We start from the raw sequence: 17,006 nt of genomic DNA, 5'->3' as shown, positions 1-17,006 counted from the left end.
TCAGGGGAGGTTTGCTGTGCCAGACATTGCAGGCAGCGGTCCAGTGAGTCTGGTGGTCTCCAGTTAACCAGCCTAACAACTTCCGGCCCGCTCCATAATGCAGTCCCAATGGGCCCCACAGAAGGAAGGCAAGAGGAGAGCTGCTAACATGCAGTGATACACATCAAGCATCGGGAGGAAATTGGAGCAGATGTATCATCATGGACGGCATTGCAGACTGAGCTGTTTGACCCGGCATTATCCATGCAGGGCTATTAATAGGTCAGTGCCCAGTCAGCAAAACATACACACAGGAAGGTATATGAACCAGTCACAAACACAGCCACAGCCCCACATGGGCTGATAAATAGTTGGAAATCAATACACACAAGGACTCAGATTGCACACAGCACGGCCGCTAAAGCTCTAAACAGCCCTAATGCCCCCGAGCCACATATGCTCTGAGATGGAATACCCCGTCATGTACTCACCCGCCAGCACTGCAAAGAGCAAACCGAGGATAGAGAGGCTGAGAGTTTAAGTGCTCGGTCGGGCAAAGAGAAACGTTACAGCTAGAAGGGGGAACCACAGGATGAGCACCCAATAAGCCTCAGCACACACGCGTGGAGGAAATACATGCAGCCAGCAGGTTGTTGTGAGAAGAAAAGCCCACTTGAAAAACAGTAAGCTAACTGCTCCTAGCACACACCATTAGTTACTGAATGGTTACCAGAGAGAGACAGAGAGAGATGGCCGATTAAAAGCAGCATGAGAGCCAAAGTGTGGGAACCCTTTCATTACACATGTTTGAGCATGTTTAACAGGTGTATAGTCACCTTAAATACCACACAAAAGGAAAACTACTACAAATCATTTCTATTTAGTATTCCTGGAAGAATTATTAAAAAGAATGCAGCAGAGGGAATGTATTTCTTTCTTCCTAGTGTGGGTCAAAGCACAATGAAAAGGTATGTTGGACATACAAGAAAACTGCACTGAATCCTACATTTCCCACAATGCACCTTCTGCCTAGTAAACACCACGCTGTGTCAAACTCCACGCTCGCAGTTTGTAACTCTTTGTGTCCGACTGTTTATCAAGTCTTCTAACCACTCAAAGCACTTTAACACTTCATCATTCTACACTGATGACAGCAGCTAACACAGTAGCACCTGTCCATCGGTAACACACAGTAGCACCTGTCCATCGGTAACACACAGTAGCACCTGTCCATCGGTAACACACAGTAGCACCTGTCCATCAGTAACACACACAGTAGCACCTGTCCATCGGTAACACACAGTAGCACCTGTCCATCGGTAACACACAGTATCACCTGTCCATCGGTAACACACAGTAGCACCTGTCCATCGGTAACACACAGTAGCACCTGTCCATCGGTAACACACAGTAGCACCTGTCCATCAGTAACACACACAGTAGCACCTGTCCATCGGTAACACACAGTAGCACCTGTCCATCGGTAACACACAGTAGCACCTGTCCATCAGTAACACACACAGTAGCACCTGTCCATCGGTAACACCCAGTAGCACCTGTCCATCGGTAACACCCAGTAGCACCTGTCCATCGGTAACACCCAGTAGCACCTGTCCATCGGTAACACACAGTAGCACCTGTCCATCGGTAACACACAGTATCACCTGTCCATCGGTAACACACAGTAGCACCTGTCCATCGGTAACACACACAGTATCACCTGTCCATCGGTAACACACAGTAGCACCTGTCCATCGGTAACACACAGTAGCACCTGTCCATCAGTAACACACACAGTATCACCTGTCCATCGGTAACACACAGTAGCACCTGTCCATCGGTAACACCCAGTAGCACCTGTCCATCGGTAACACCCAGTAGCACCTGTCCATCGGTAACACACAGTAGCACCTGTCCATCGGTAACACACAGTATCACCTGTCCATCGGTAACACACAGTAGCACCTGTCCATCGGTAACACACAGTAGCACCTGTCCATCGGTAACACACAGTAGCACCTGTCCATCGGTAACACACACAGTATCACCTGTCCATCGGTAACACACAGTAGCACCTGTCCATCGGTAACACACAGTATTACCTGTCCATCGGTAACACACAGTAGCACCTGTCCATCGGTAACACACAGTATCACCTGTCCATCGGTAACACACACAGTAGCACCTGTCCATCGGTAACACACAGTAGCACCTATCCATCGGTAACACACAGTATCACTTGTCCATCGGTAACACACAGTAGCACCTGTCCATCGGTAACACACAGTATCACCTGTCCATCGGTAACACACAGTAGCACCTGTCCATCGGTAACACACAGTATCACCTGTCCATCGGTAACACACAGTATCACCTGTCCATCGGTAACACACAGTGGCACCTGTCCATCGGTAACACACAGTGGCACCTGTCCATCGGTAACACACAGTGGCACCTGTCCATCGGTAACACACAGTAGCACCTGTCCATCGGTAACACACAGTATCACCTGTCCATCGGTAACACACAGTAGCACCTGTCCATCGGTAACACACAGTAGCACCTGTCCATCGGTAACACACAGTAGCACCTGTCCATCGGTAACACACAGTATCACCTGTCCATCGGTAACACACATTAGCACTTGTCCATCGGTAACACACAGTATCACCTGTCCATCGGTAACACACACAGTATCACCTGTCCATCGGTAACACACATTAGCACCTGTCCATCGGTAACACACAGTGGCACCTGTCCATCGGTAACACACACAGTATCACCTGTCCATCGGTAACACACAGTAGCACCTGTCCATCGGTAACACACACAGTAGCACCTGTCCATCGGTAACACACACAGTAGCACCTGTCCATCGGTAACACACAGTATCACCTGTCCATCGGTAACACACAGTATCACCTGTCCATCGGTAACACACACAGTAGCACCTGTCCATCGGTAACACACAGTAGCACCTGTCCATCGGTAACACACAGTATCACCTGTCCATCGGTAACACACAGTAGCACCTGTCCATCAGTAACACACACAGTAGCACCTGTCCATCGGTAACACACAGTATCACCTGTCCATCGGTAACACACAGTAGCACCTGTCCATCGGTAACACACAGTAGCACCTGTCCATCGCTAACACACAGTATCACCTGTCCATCGGTAACACCGGTATCACCTGTCCATCGGTAACACACAGTAGCACCTGTCCATCGGTAACACACAGTATTACCTGTCCATCAGTAACACACAGTAGCACCTATCCATCGGTAACACACAGTAGCACCTGTCCATCGGTAACACCCAGTAGCACCTGTCCATCGGTAACACACAGTAGCACCTGTCCATCGGTAACACACAGTGGCACCTGTCCATCGGTAACACACAGTGGCACCTGTCCATCGGTAACACACAGTATCACCTGTCCATCGGTAACACACAGTATCACCTGTCCATCGGTAACACACACAGTAGCACCTGTCCATCGGTAACACACAGTATCACCTGTCCATCGGTAACACACAGTAGCACCTGTCCATCGGTAACACACACAGTAGCACCTGTCCATCGGTAACACACAGTGGCACCTGTCCATCGGTAACACACAGTATCACCTGTCCATCGGTAACACACAGTATCACCTGTCCATCGGTAACACACAGTATCACCTGTCCATCAGTAACACACACAGTAGCACCTGTCCATCGGTAACACACACAGTAGCACCTGTCCATCGGTAACACACAGTGGCACCTGTCCATCGGTAACACACACAGTAGCACCTGTCCATCGGTAACACACACAGTAGCACCTGTCCATCGGTAACACACAGTATCACCTGTCCATCGGTAACACACAGTATCACCTGTCCATCGGTAACACACACAGTAGCACCTGTCCATCGGTAACACACAGTAGCACCTGTCCATCGGTAACACACAGTATCACCTGTCCATCGGTAACACACAGTAGCACCTGTCCATCAGTAACACACACAGTAGCACCTGTCCATCGGTAACACACAGTATCACCTGTCCATCGGTAACACACAGTATCACCTGTCCATCAGTAACACACACAGTAGCACCTGTCCATCGGTAACACACAGTGGCACCTGTCCATCGGTAACACACAGTAGTGGCCCGATTCAGTGGTTCCTATGCGAAGGGAGCTAGGTAGGGAAGCGGTGAAGCTCCTCTCCTTGGCTTTAGAGAACTCAAACAGCTCTTATCATGGCGGCCACACTACTCGTAGGTCAATTCACTCAGTGAGGAACTTTCCTCAGCAAAAAGGACTATTCAGATCCAGCCTTTGAAGCCCCTGTTGAAGATGTATTGTTCCTGAGCATCTTGATGACATCAGCAGACATTTCACCAAGCTCCTCCAGAAGCACAGAGGGCTTCATACGACTGGTACCAACCATCAAAAGGGATTTGACTCTGGTGCATAAGAGTGACATCAAAGCACAACTGCACAAGACTGATGAGAAGAGGCAACAACACTTGGGTAACTTATTTGTACACTTTGCTCTTCTGTCCTCTGTAGCATGAGCAACGCTAGCAGGTAACGCATATATGAACATAGGGCCCCACACAGACGGAAAGACGTTTGGGGTTGTCTGCTGTAATTAGTCTTTTTGAAGGTCATCATTTTTGGACTAACAAGCTGTCCAACATTTCTCCCCAGTTATCGGTGATTAAAGCCACTGTCATAGTAAGAAAAGCATTGTAATCAGGACTGATTGTAGCAACCGGACAATTAGTGGATTTAGGGTACAGTATTACAAGACAAATAGTGTAACAGTGTTTTAATGTTCAATCAAGCTGTATGACAGCCGTTATATGAGAGGACGATGTCACTCAGTCTGATATAAGACCAGCAGCCGCCGGATATAATGCTCTAATCAAACGGCACGACAACAAGGCGAGCTTCACACACAGACATGCACACCAGCAGCGTGTCTCCGGGTTAGCAGGTGCAGCCGCTGAGGGGACGCCAAACGGAGAGCCTACCAGGGCTCTACACACAGGGAAGCCACTAGCCACGCTAGCTCAGCTAGCAGGATGCATGCACACAATACGTGGACACGACATCAATTATTCACACATTGTGCTGCTGGAGGAGAGACGGATCTGTCCCACACACATAAACATGAGCGCAGGCGGGACACAATGGTCCAAATCCATTGTCTCTGGGTTTGGCGTTGAAACACACACGCGTTAATGAAAAGATGGAAGGATGGATTGATGGTTGAATTGAAGATAGGATGAAGAGGTAAATAGCTCACCGGTTTGCCTTCTTCCTTCTTCTCCACCTTTTTCAGCACATGATCCAGGCTAAGTGTGTGTGTGTGTGTGTGTGTGTGTGTGTGTGTGTGTGTGTGTGTGTGTGCGGTAAGCCAGCAAGGAGACACACTGCTACATCCCCTCCTCTTCCTCCCTGTGATGATCCCTCCTTCCTTCTCTCTCCTCCCTAGCCTTTATTTAATTAATTCCCCCTCTGTACCGCTCCTCACAGCTGATGGAGCCGCCCTGCTTTTCTCAAGGCTGCTCCTCCCGTCTTCTTGTTGTCCTTCATCAAGTCCTCTCGCTGGCTCTTTTTCAGCGCGGCAGGCACAGACAGAAATGGAAGCGCGGAGGAACCAAAGCAGTGCCTAGCCGAGGTATTAGGAGCAGACGTGTGCATGGTACAACGCCGCGTCCCCTCGCTGCCTCTGTGCCTCGTGTGATGCAGCAGCACCGGAGGCTCCTCCCCGGAGGACAGTGGTGCCACACAGCTGAGAGAAAGAGAGGGGGATGCTGGGAAAGTGCAGGGGCGGGGGGGGGGGGCTGTGTGTGGATGGGCGGTGCTTGGTGGGGGAGGTTGGCGGTGGGGGGCAGGGGGGGTCTGTGCAAGGCAGGGCAGCCTGCGCTGAGCGCATCATGCAGGATTTGGAAAGCTCACTCCCTCCACACAGAGGGGGGTCTGTTCACTCTCCACACACACACACACACACACACACACACACACACACACACACACACTGAAAGAAGTGCTTTTAAGGGGACCTTTGTCTCGTGTCAGCTCTACCTTTTGATAATTGAAGGACTTTTGTCAGTTTAAAGCATCAACACAAAAGATATTTATTTAATTTTAACAGTAATTTATCAGATTCATATGAGACAATAAGTCATTCATTTATGTAAATAAAACAGGAAATTTGGTGTGTTTATTTTAACTTTCTTAAACCATATGCCAACCTCAGCCAACTGGTCTGGTTCATATTTCCCTGTAACTGGGCCTGATTGTGGCACATTGACTCCATAGCGCCCCCTATTACGTTTACCCTCAAACACGTTTTGGATGCGCTGGCAGTCCTATGCAAAGAAAAATAAATGGATTCAGAGGTTTTCAGAACATTGTTCTCAGAGATTGGGTCAATGTGTGGCAACTAAAGTTTCTCTGGTTCAAAAAAGTGACTTCTGTGTTAGAAAATAACTCCTCATGTTCATGTAGTAAATCATGGTCAAATAGTTCCTGCGGACTGCACAGACACATCGACATACTAGTTAGCAGGTGTGGGACCCACCGATGCTCCGATGGAGGACGCCCGTGTCTCCACCCGTCACGTGACGTGAAATGTGACACTTCTGCAGTAAATATGGTCACTTCCGTTCAGTGGTTTCAAAAAAAGACTGAATCAAAGATGGCGCCAGCTGATATGCCCAACAGTACATATCTAGTGCATACACTACCTGGGGTTACTCACTGCATTTAATACTCTATGAACTCCTGCTACAGGTTCTGTGGAAAAACGTCTCCGATTTTATCAGGAAAATCACTAAGCTGTTTTACCAGCGTTTCCCCGACCTCTTTCGTTTCCTGTGCGCGCTGCATTTCCACCCCACACGTCCGCCTGTGTGCAACCAGCACAGATCAGTGCCCACACACAGCCAATCAATATCAAGAAACAGCCTCTCGTCTGTCAGAAGCCACAACCATCCCATACATGCTTGGTCATTAGCTCACTGATCAGTCAGGGTTGCTTTTAGAAGGAATTAAATAAGTCCGTTGGTAAGCGAGTACTAATTAGTACTATCGGTACTTTTCTCAGCTCCCGCAGGCGACCGCGCATACTTTCATCGACCTGGCAGTATTTCTATTGCAGTTATTTCAACTGCTTTTGAGTACTTTGTATTTGATAGGGCCGATAAAAACGTTATTTGTAACAAAATACTTTATAGTGGAGTCATTTTTATTTAATAGATTCCATGAATCAAAAAACAGTTCACAAGTTCAGTCTTCAGAACGTCGGTCAATTCTGGGGCGATGATGAAAGAGCTTTTATTGTGCTATTCGGACGCGTTGAAGCGGGATGTTTTATTGTGGAAGGACAGAATTGGGTTCCCGGGTATGTTGAGAACATCAGCGGTAATTATGACGACCCTTCAACCACCATGGTTTACAATGATGATGGCCGCCTGCCCGGGTCATGGCAACACCGGTTAATCACCGGCGTTAGCGTCCTTTCACCAACGGTGGTTAAGATCATTTGGACAAGATTTCTTTTGCGTGACATCATGTTTGATTACAGTCGCTCCGGCGTAGTTTACCAGACGGTATCAGTAAAGAGCCTTGAACACAGACACGTTGCTGCTCCCTCCTCCCCTCGTTATCATTGTGTCCCCTTCTCAGAAAACACCCCAGGTTCCCCGTTACTACCACACAGCGCCGTGCAGATCACCCCCACGTGTCCTCATCACGAAGCACCACAACAGCAAACCAGGAGGAGTCAACATCAGACACACAGGCTGCTGTCACAGCAGACAGACAGGGAGGACGACGTGGGGGAGACGCAGGAGGGGCTACGATGTCAGAACAACACCAGCGTGTTCAAGGACCACGTGATTATCAAACAGCATTCTCGCACTGACCCTTCGACACACCGGCTCTATGATTTAAACTCGCTGTTTCACCGACTCCTCCTCCGGCTGCAAAACATGCATGATCCATCATCATGGCTGAACCTCCTAGAGATCCTCACCCACCTTCACCGCGGGGAGTACAGGGGTGCTTGACCTAGTGTAACCCTGGCAGAGAGGGTGTACTCACGGTCTTCTCCAGGGCAGGGCATGCCGGGTCGCTCCGGGATACTGGGGAAGACTGCGGAGGAGAGACGGGGAGGTGTGAGAACAATGTGCTCGATTGGACTGATTGATATAGGAAAGACAACAACGTTGTGTGCCGTAGCGTTTCTTTTATTAACACTGTAACCAGTTGATGTCGTTGACAGCAGGAGCTAACTCACCGTGCAGCTGTAGACCAGACCTCCTGGTTCGGCTGTAAATACGGAACGCCTCCTCCAGCTCCATCTGAGACGAGATGGTACACGGGTCCCCTACACACAAGAACACAATGCAGTATGTCCCAAAGATGAAAGCTGCCTGAGAGACGTCTCACATGTGGACCGTGAGGTAGACCCACCTTCGTCATCGATCCACTTGAGTGTGACAGGCAGCTGCTTGGCAACGCTGCACATCCTTCTCACCTCCTCGCGCAGCTCCACGAAGGTTACCGTGGCTGCCAAGTCTGCGATCAGCATGTCCCTGGACGCACACGGAAAATGTCAAGACTGAGCCACTTTGTGCAAGTGGACCAGAGGTCAAGAGATCCTTTGGGGGGGGTTGCAAGAGGAAATGAGGAAACCAATCATTACTATCGAAGTGCACTCACAGTGCGTGGACAGAGTGAAGATGTTGGCTGGGTTGCTAGCAAACATGTTCATTCTGGACGGGTATGCAGGTGTTTACTCGCCATACGCAGAATACTGAGATGATGAACAAACAGGTGTCTATCCTAAAGATGCTACCATGATTTAATATGATGCTCTGGAGACTAAGGAGAGAGGCTGAAGGTGTAAAACCTTTTCTGTTTCTGAAAGACCCCAAAATGTCCTTACTTCTGCAGTGGAAGTGATCATCATGAGAGGATCAGAACTATTCAGCCTGCATGAAAGGACAAAAGAATCTTTAACCTGATTTAAACCTCGTTTCAAGTGGCCTGAGTGACAGAAGTTTTTGCCATTTTATGTGGTACACGAAAACAATTAGGAAATAATCTATTTCATATTGCTGTGAACACATAGACTACAAAGACAACATTAAAAAGAAATCATCCCGACAACGTTTCATCCTTAAAAATATCCATCCCATCCATCTTCAAAGCATTAGCTGTGTCCCAATCCACTCATCCCAGTCAGCTCTCACCAGTACACCCGGTCACCCAGCCCCACATCCTCAGCCCCCCGTAGACCACCTACAGCCATCAGCCGGATTATGAGACTTCATAGAGAGGCAGTGAACAACCGACTGGGAATGAGCATCAAAAGCCACCTGACACAGTCCTCATTCATCTCCATCCTCGCCGACTTGTTCACAGTCCACACTACGTGGGCTGTGAGGGGCCCGTGACATATTGCTGGGGAGAGGGGCCTGCAGAAAGCTTGAAGGATGTGAAATGACGGAACCCACCCAGCCACAGGCGGTTTACCCCGCTGCTGTCTGCCACGCCTCTACTCATTCTCACCCTTTAACGTGTCGATGCAACAAAGCGGCAGCGCCAAACGGAGCCCTGTTGTACAACAAGCGTGAATGACCACGAACCACCTTGTAATCGGTGGAATAACGTGCTTTAAATAAGGGTGTGAGTGTTCAGTTCCAACAGCAGCCCTCACTGCTCTGATGCTGGCTGAAGAACGAGAATCACACACACACACACGCACGCACACACACACACACACACACACACACACACGCACGCACGCACACACACACACACACACACACACAGGGCCAAAGAGCCAGATATGTGTGTGTTTAGTACCGTCAACACATAGCACCAACTAAAACATGCAGCGGACCGGGCCCACGTGAGTGTGTCTGATACACTGGTGTGTGTGTGTGTGTGTGTGTGTGTGTGTGTGTGTGTGTGTGTGTGTGTGGGTGTGTGTGTGGGTGGCTGTTTATGGCAAAGGGTAGTTGGACTCTGACAAGGTGCAGCAAAGACAGCTTGTTTCCCAGCAGGCGCAGTCAAACCACTAACAGGTCACAACGTCTCACACACACACACACACACACACACACACACACACACACACACACACGCCTGTACAGTGATGTAACGACATCATATATTTACCGTGGTATTTGATCAGATACCAGGGGAGGTGAACATTCTGACACGAGTAAACAGAGTATCGTGTCCTGCAGAGTTTCTTCTGTCCTCCTTGAAGACATCAGGAATTCTTACTACAATCTGGGTGCGACCCGAGGCGCCACCACGGCTGACCTTTGAACCGTTTGCTCTCCAAACTGAAGATTGTTCATGTTCAACAACATTAAGCGTCCTGATCAACATGATCTTACAAACGTTGTGTTCCCTGGAGCTCAAACAGTGTACAATGGTCACTGTGGGATGTTATGGTATGATGAGGTACTGGTGTCCAAATACTGCAGTACTACACATTCTAGTTTTCACAATTTACCTCATCTTGGGAAAATCTATTCACCTGAATGGAGGTAATTGGCGAATTTAATGCACAGCTTTTTCAGCTTTCACGTCACCCAAGAAACAGTGTCCATGGGTGAAGTTCACGTCCTGCCCTGGTGGGTTTGCTTCCCCTCCATGATGGTCTGCCTTGTCCCTGATTCTTTCTTCCTGTGTCCAATCACCTGGACCTCTTCGTTTAAACCATGTGTGTCCCTTATCTCGTTGGGTTGTTAGTCTTTGTTCCGTTTCGTCCCTACTTTAAGTGTTATAATAGTACAGTATAGATAATTATTTCTGTCTCTGGGACACTTAAGACAGAACAACCTGACCATATAACATGGACTCAGCAGAACAGGACCTGGAAAACCTCATAGTGGTTCTGTGGAACCCTCCTGGCCCGTTATTTTAAGATTAAGACTATTTTTTTATATATATTATATTTATATATTTATTATTAGATTAAGTACAATTCTTAATTACTCAAGTTCACTTAGTGAGAAATATTTCTATGTATATCAATCAATTTAACTTAATATATTTGAAATGACAGTTGTTGACTGCAGGTCCTTATTGAATAATAACTTAAATACAACTGTCATAGACTGACGACAAGAGAACAAAGTGCAAACAGACCCCAGGCTTCATTCTTTGTAACACAACATTCCAAGGCAACAATAAACTGCAGAGACTGATAGTGAGCTCCACCGTTACACAACAACCAGATACAACACCTTCACAATGACGTTGCCAGCATCCTCTCACAGCGGGTAGGAGCGTTCACGTCCTTCACAATGAAATTAAACACAGTGGATTAGTGTGAATTTCACGGGTCCCCATTACTTCTCAGCCCTTGCACACGCACACACACACACACACACACACACACACACACACACACACACACACACTCCCCTCTAAAAATACATCTGAGGCCTGAAAAGCACTTCTGACCCAATTTAGAGTTCTGAGGAAATTCAGTAAAATCAAACTTGAGAAGCAGCAGCGTGTCAACAACAACAAGTTGCGCATGCCCCCATGCGCAGTGAGGCCTGCACGCGGCGTTCACACCGGGGCTACGGGTCTGGCCCAGGGGTACTTTGAGCCCGGGGATCACCCTCCATATTGCTCAATACAAAGTTTTTCTTGTTGTTCTGGTTGTGTTTGGCCTTTCCGGTGGTGCAGCTGGAGACAGAACGAGGAGGGAAACACGGGTTTGGAGCCTCTAGTGCGGTGAGCACTGGATATGTGGATTACTGGTGGTTACTGCCACTAGAGAGACGCCAGAGGGTATGAAGGTCGGAGCTACTTGTGTGACGTGTGTTGAGATTGAGTCATTGTTAGAAGTTTATAACAACAGTGAATAACGCACAAACACTCTTTAACAGGGTAGAACTTCACAACACGACGGCTTGTGACACATGAACAATTTGTAACACTAGTAATTGTACATTTATAAAAAGGACCCCGCCGAACTGCATGCTGGGTAAAGCTCACAACACGGGAAAGAGCGACGCAGGAGGAACAACGAGAGACCAGAGAGGCACCAACACAACACAAAGACAGCAGCTGAGTCGGTTTGGAGGGTTTTTGGTTTTGGGAAATGAATAATTAAGAAAAGTTAGATCAAAAAACGATTTGTGGCAAAGTCTGTTGAGCCTCGATGGGGTCGCGCTCGCTGCGTTACACTGGTTTACACCGAATTTCAACCAGCGAGCATTTCAACGTTGAAAGACGTCTACGGCCCGGCGTTGAAAAAAACAAGTTCATTATATTTGAAATACATTTTACAAAAAACTCTTTCATTTTTCCCTTCGTGAACTGTGCATGGGTGACTTTTTACACTACTAATCCATTTAAATTATATTGAGGCTTAAAGTTCTGTATAATTGGACGGTACCAGGTCGCAAGCTGCAAGCAAAGGAGCGTGCAAGCGGACAGCGACATTCAGGAGCCCGCCGGCCCGTTTCTACTCTCTGGTCCTCGGTCCGAAGCAGGGCGGCTGTTACGAGGCCAGCCGGATGCGGTCGTTGATGACGTATAAATCACTACATGGTTCAGGGCCAAAGTATATCACTGATATGCTTCCACTACATAAGCCTTCAAGATCACTAAGATCTGACACCATCTGTTAGTGATTCCCAGAGTAAATACAAATCATGGGAAAGCATCATTTAGTTACTACGCAACAAACAGCTGGAATAAACTTCCTGAAGATGTAAGACTTTAAGCCCCAACTCTGACCACGTTTAAAACAAGACTGACAACTTTTATGTTCAGCTTCGCCTTCTGCTAAATTTGACCTACATTGCACTTTTAACCTCTGCCTTTAATTAAACAATTTAAATAAGATTTTAATTTATAGTTTTATTTGCTGTTTTTAATTGTCTTTTAATTCCTTTCACTTTATTGTATGAAATGTTATGATGTGAAGCACTTTGAGTCTGCTTTGTGTATGAAAAGCGCTGTACAAATAAACTTGCCTTGCGTGGTCCCAAGGGTGCTAGAGGTCTACAAAGCTTTTGAACTGCCTCGAGAAAGATGTATGGGGTTGCTGATTATTTGTAAATTGATGTCCATTTTACATTGAATTTTGAATTTTTGTGAACATTCTTTATAACTCCACAATATTTTGTTTAAATACAGTATAGAAGTTGTTAGATATTTGCATCTGCAACTATTTTTTTATGCGAGAAAAAAATATTATTTATGCATAGACATGGTTTCTTATTACTATACATTTCATTTGAAACAATTCATGCTTTTAAGTCAAATTAAATAGAAAAGTAATTTCAACATTTCCTTTCTCAAATGAGAGAGTTGAAATAATGAGTTAGACCCAGTGAACAGAAAGCATGATAATGAGTTATATGTATTTTAAAAGTTGACTTATGTTAAGTTATGTTTCTTTTAAACTTAAGTTTAATTTGAGCTAAATTAAACAAAACGTTGTACCAAATTGTAAATCCAATAACTCGAAAGCGTTTTTAAGTTGAACCCTTGATGTTGAACTCATCAGTACATGAGTTGATCTTCAGGGGGAAATAGATCATATTCTACTTTTTGTATTGAAAATTAAAACATATTTTTAAAAAGCACATTTTAGAGTGTACGTTAACTGTCATGGCCCAGAATGCAACACCACAAAACCTTAACGAACGCACCAAGAAACTGTGCCACTAACGTTGCATTAATGGCATCAATGTAACTTAGTTCAATGGTTGAATCGTATCTTGAGTGTTCGTCCTCTGTCTACGCGACATGGCCCGTCCCGGGTGGGCCCGGGTGGGCCCGGGTGGGCCCAGGTGAGCCCGTTGCTCGGGACAGGTGTTTCTCTCGGTAACCGGCCGCCGTTGCCGCGTCCTTACCGTCACGTGACCCACTCACCCGCAGTAGTGCGCTTTAATCTTCACCGAGTCCATGACGCCGTTTGACGCGAGCGTTTGCATCGCACGGTCAACGTCTCCCGTGTAACGTTCCCGATGCTCCCAACCGACGTCAGCTGGCAGATAAGAGCCGCCCGCTAAGTGGGTCCGGCGTGACGTTCCGTCCGGTGTACCGAGGCCAACTTGTCGAGCTCTGTAAAGTTTCTTCCGTTAAGTTAACGATAGCGGTTCCTCCGGCGGAGGTGTAGTCAAAGCGGCCTACGTGACATCGCCATTTCCGGGTGCATACTACAAAATAAAACACACGATAACATCTTATGCTGATTTTCCTTACGTGGTACGGTTTGCGCTTTTATTCTGAAAGTCGAACCTCGGCGGCTCCGGTCGCTTGAGAGCAGAATGCGGCCGCTGACACGTTTGGCTCACTATGGTTACCGGAGTCACCTGTGCCTGCTTCCGACGCGCCGTGTCTCCTGTCCTCATAACGGCGGTCTCTTTACTCACTTCTCCATAGCTTTACTGTTTTATTGTGTCCTCCTCATATCCCCGCGTCAAAGGGCGTCTTTTCTAAACTAACTCAGTAAATGTCTAAAATATGATTTGTACTACTATAGTTTAATGTGTTGTCCTCTGCGGAAGACCCACCGAGGAGCAGTCAAAGCAGCGTGCAGTGTATGATGATCCAACGTGGTTCTGCAGGTCTCCACCACGTATTCCACCATCATGCGTCACCTGCTGGTTGATTAATAGACAAACACTGAGTTTATGGCATGAAGTGGGGATAATTGGTTTGGAACGATTGCCATCATAACCCACTTCATTAATCAACTGTATTCATTCCACTAAAATATGGCAGTAAGTGGAAATAATAAAGTCAGAGGTAACTGATTCATTAAAACATCAGGATTCAACAATATATCTGTCTGAAGACCTTTACAAAACCAGCCTAATAGAACAAGTAAAGGAATATTATAATCGGTATATGGTTTTCTCCTGTGTATGTTTTATCTAACTTTATTGGCATCATTTAAACCAGTTTGTTTCAGTTACAGCTCATTTATTTTACTCATGACACATCAGCCCCATGCTGACAGTATTAGAACTAAAACAGAGATACATTGGATTAGAAGGGGTGTCAAAGTCTGTCCGGACGAGTCGGATGGTAATTTTCGCTGCTGCCGGGAGGAGCGCTGTCGCCGGTCCCGGTCTGACGCATGCGCTCACTCACAGAGTGTGACCCCCAGTGGACTTTTTAGGAATAGCAGCTACTTTTAGAGAAATGGCGTATGTCTGACACCCCTGGTCTAAACACCTTTGGCCTAAGGTTAAGAACTTTTTTCTGCCAATTATATTTTAATGCCAGATCGTTTTTAATTTTCCCCCAAATCTCATCAAGTTGTTACTCGTTGATCTTTAAAAATGCAACATTCTGGCCGCCACTGACCTTAAAGTAAGCCAGGCGCACAGCAGGACCACTGCAGGGGCAACCACCATCAGATAGAACCACCATCCACAGAAGCCTGTGGGGAGGGAGAGCACAAAGACTTTAGGAGAGGGTAATGTTAGATAGATAGATAGATAGATAGATAGATAGATAGATAGATATAAACTTTATTAATCCCCAAGGGGAAATTTGTGTGCAATAGTAGCAGTACAGTAAATCAAGTGGGAATGAAAAATGCACAATATATAGACAGTAAATAAAATAAAATAGCAGAGCAAACACATTAAGTTAAATGAAAGGAGGATGTACAGTGAATATGTATTGAATTCAAGTAGTAAATTAAGTTAAGACAGTAGTGCTGTAGTTAATGAAGTAATGTTTGTAGACAGTAATGTTTTCCTGTATCTGTCCTGGTGACAGCTGGATCAGCCTGTTGGAGAAGGTGCTCCACTGGCCCAGCAGTAGGTGGGGAAGAGGGTGGGCCGAGTTGTCCAATATGGACAACAGTTTTTTCAGTGTCCTCCTCTCCACCACCTGTTCAGGATGCTCTTGTTGGAGCTGGCCAACATCTTGCTGCATACATTAAAGTTTTCTCAAGAAAAAGAGTGGACTCATTTCCTTCTTGTACACAGCGTTGATGTTGGCCTTCCAGTTCCACTTCAGTCTGTTGTCGATGGAGACAACAAGGTACTTGTATTACTTGTACTACCACTATGTCCACTTCCTCACCCAGAACTCTCAATGCTTGTGGAGACATAGTCTTCCTCGTGAAATCTACCACCATCTGTCTGGTCTTGGCCATGTTCAAAGTTAGTTGGTTTATAAGTACAGTAATATGATTAATATTTAAAATAATAATAATGATGATGATGGCAGCAGCAGGTGTCAGCAGGGCCACTGCAGGGAACTACGATCTACGGAGACCTGCTAGGGCAAAAAGCACAATTCCATCCATAAAAAGTGTATCACCTGACAGCTGGCTTCGAAGGCGCTCTGGGCCTATCAAGAGAACTTTTAGATATCAAGATAACTTTTTTTTCCTGAGTTTAGCATCAGGAAGTTGCAGGTCATCCAGGTTTTGATGTCTCCAAGACAATCTTGAAGTCTAACTAGCTGGTCCGTCTCTTCTGGCTTGATCGACAGATACAGTTGAGTATCGTCTGCATAACAATGGAAGTTTATGCAGTTTTTCCTGATAAGATCGCACAAAGGAAGCATATAGAGGGTAAATAAAAATTTGTCCAAGTAAAGAACCTTGTGGGACTCCGTGACCAACGTTGGTGGTTTTCGAGGATTCACCGTTTACAAGCACAAATTGGGATCGATCAGATAAATAGGATTTTAAACAATTCACTGCAATCATCGATAAAATAAATTGTATGGACTTGTTTATCAGGAATCAGGAATCAGGAAACATTTATTAGCCAAAATATGTCAAACATACAAGGAATTTGTCTTGGCGGTTAGTGCGCGACAGTAGACAGACAAGACAACAGTGCACAGGTAATAAAATAAAGTGGAATGAAATGCTAATGCAATGGGTTAGTAGAATAAGGCTAAGGCTATGGGTTAGTATAAAACAAGGGAATAAAGTTAAAAAAATTTAAATATTAAAAAGTTAAAAAGAAAAATATTAAGCATAAAGTGCACTAACGA

The 17,006-nt window shown here is 46.3% G+C and overlaps 1 protein-coding gene across 2 annotated transcripts in view; it reads right to left on the bottom strand.

Annotated features, from left to right (window-relative positions):
• The window catches only part of prkcz (protein kinase C, zeta), a 71,135-nt gene extending 56,939 nt beyond the window's left edge, over positions 1 to 14,196 (bottom strand). Inside the window, exons 1-4 of one of the 2 annotated variants that reach the window (XM_040193420.2) lie at positions 13,908 to 14,196; positions 8,460 to 8,581; positions 8,284 to 8,373; positions 8,088 to 8,138 (exon numbers count right to left, since the gene is read on the bottom strand). In XM_040193420.2, coding sequence (XP_040049354.2) covers positions 8,088 to 8,138; positions 8,284 to 8,373; positions 8,460 to 8,581; positions 13,908 to 13,969 — 325 coding nt within the window. In that variant the 5' untranslated portion in view covers positions 13,970 to 14,196. The remainder of the gene's footprint in view (positions 1 to 8,087; positions 8,139 to 8,283; positions 8,374 to 8,459; positions 8,582 to 13,907) is intronic. The other variant, XM_078087686.1, reaches the window with a different exon arrangement.
• Positions 14,197 to 17,006: the final 2,810 nt, after the last annotated feature.

Source organism: Gasterosteus aculeatus, chromosome 2 (genome assembly GCF_964276395.1).
Source record: "Gasterosteus aculeatus chromosome 2, fGasAcu3.hap1.1, whole genome shotgun sequence".
NCBI lineage: Eukaryota > Metazoa > Chordata > Actinopteri > Perciformes > Gasterosteidae > Gasterosteus > Gasterosteus aculeatus.
The sequence above is the reverse complement of the archived record's forward strand: the minus strand, read 5'-3'. Positions and strand labels throughout refer to the sequence as shown.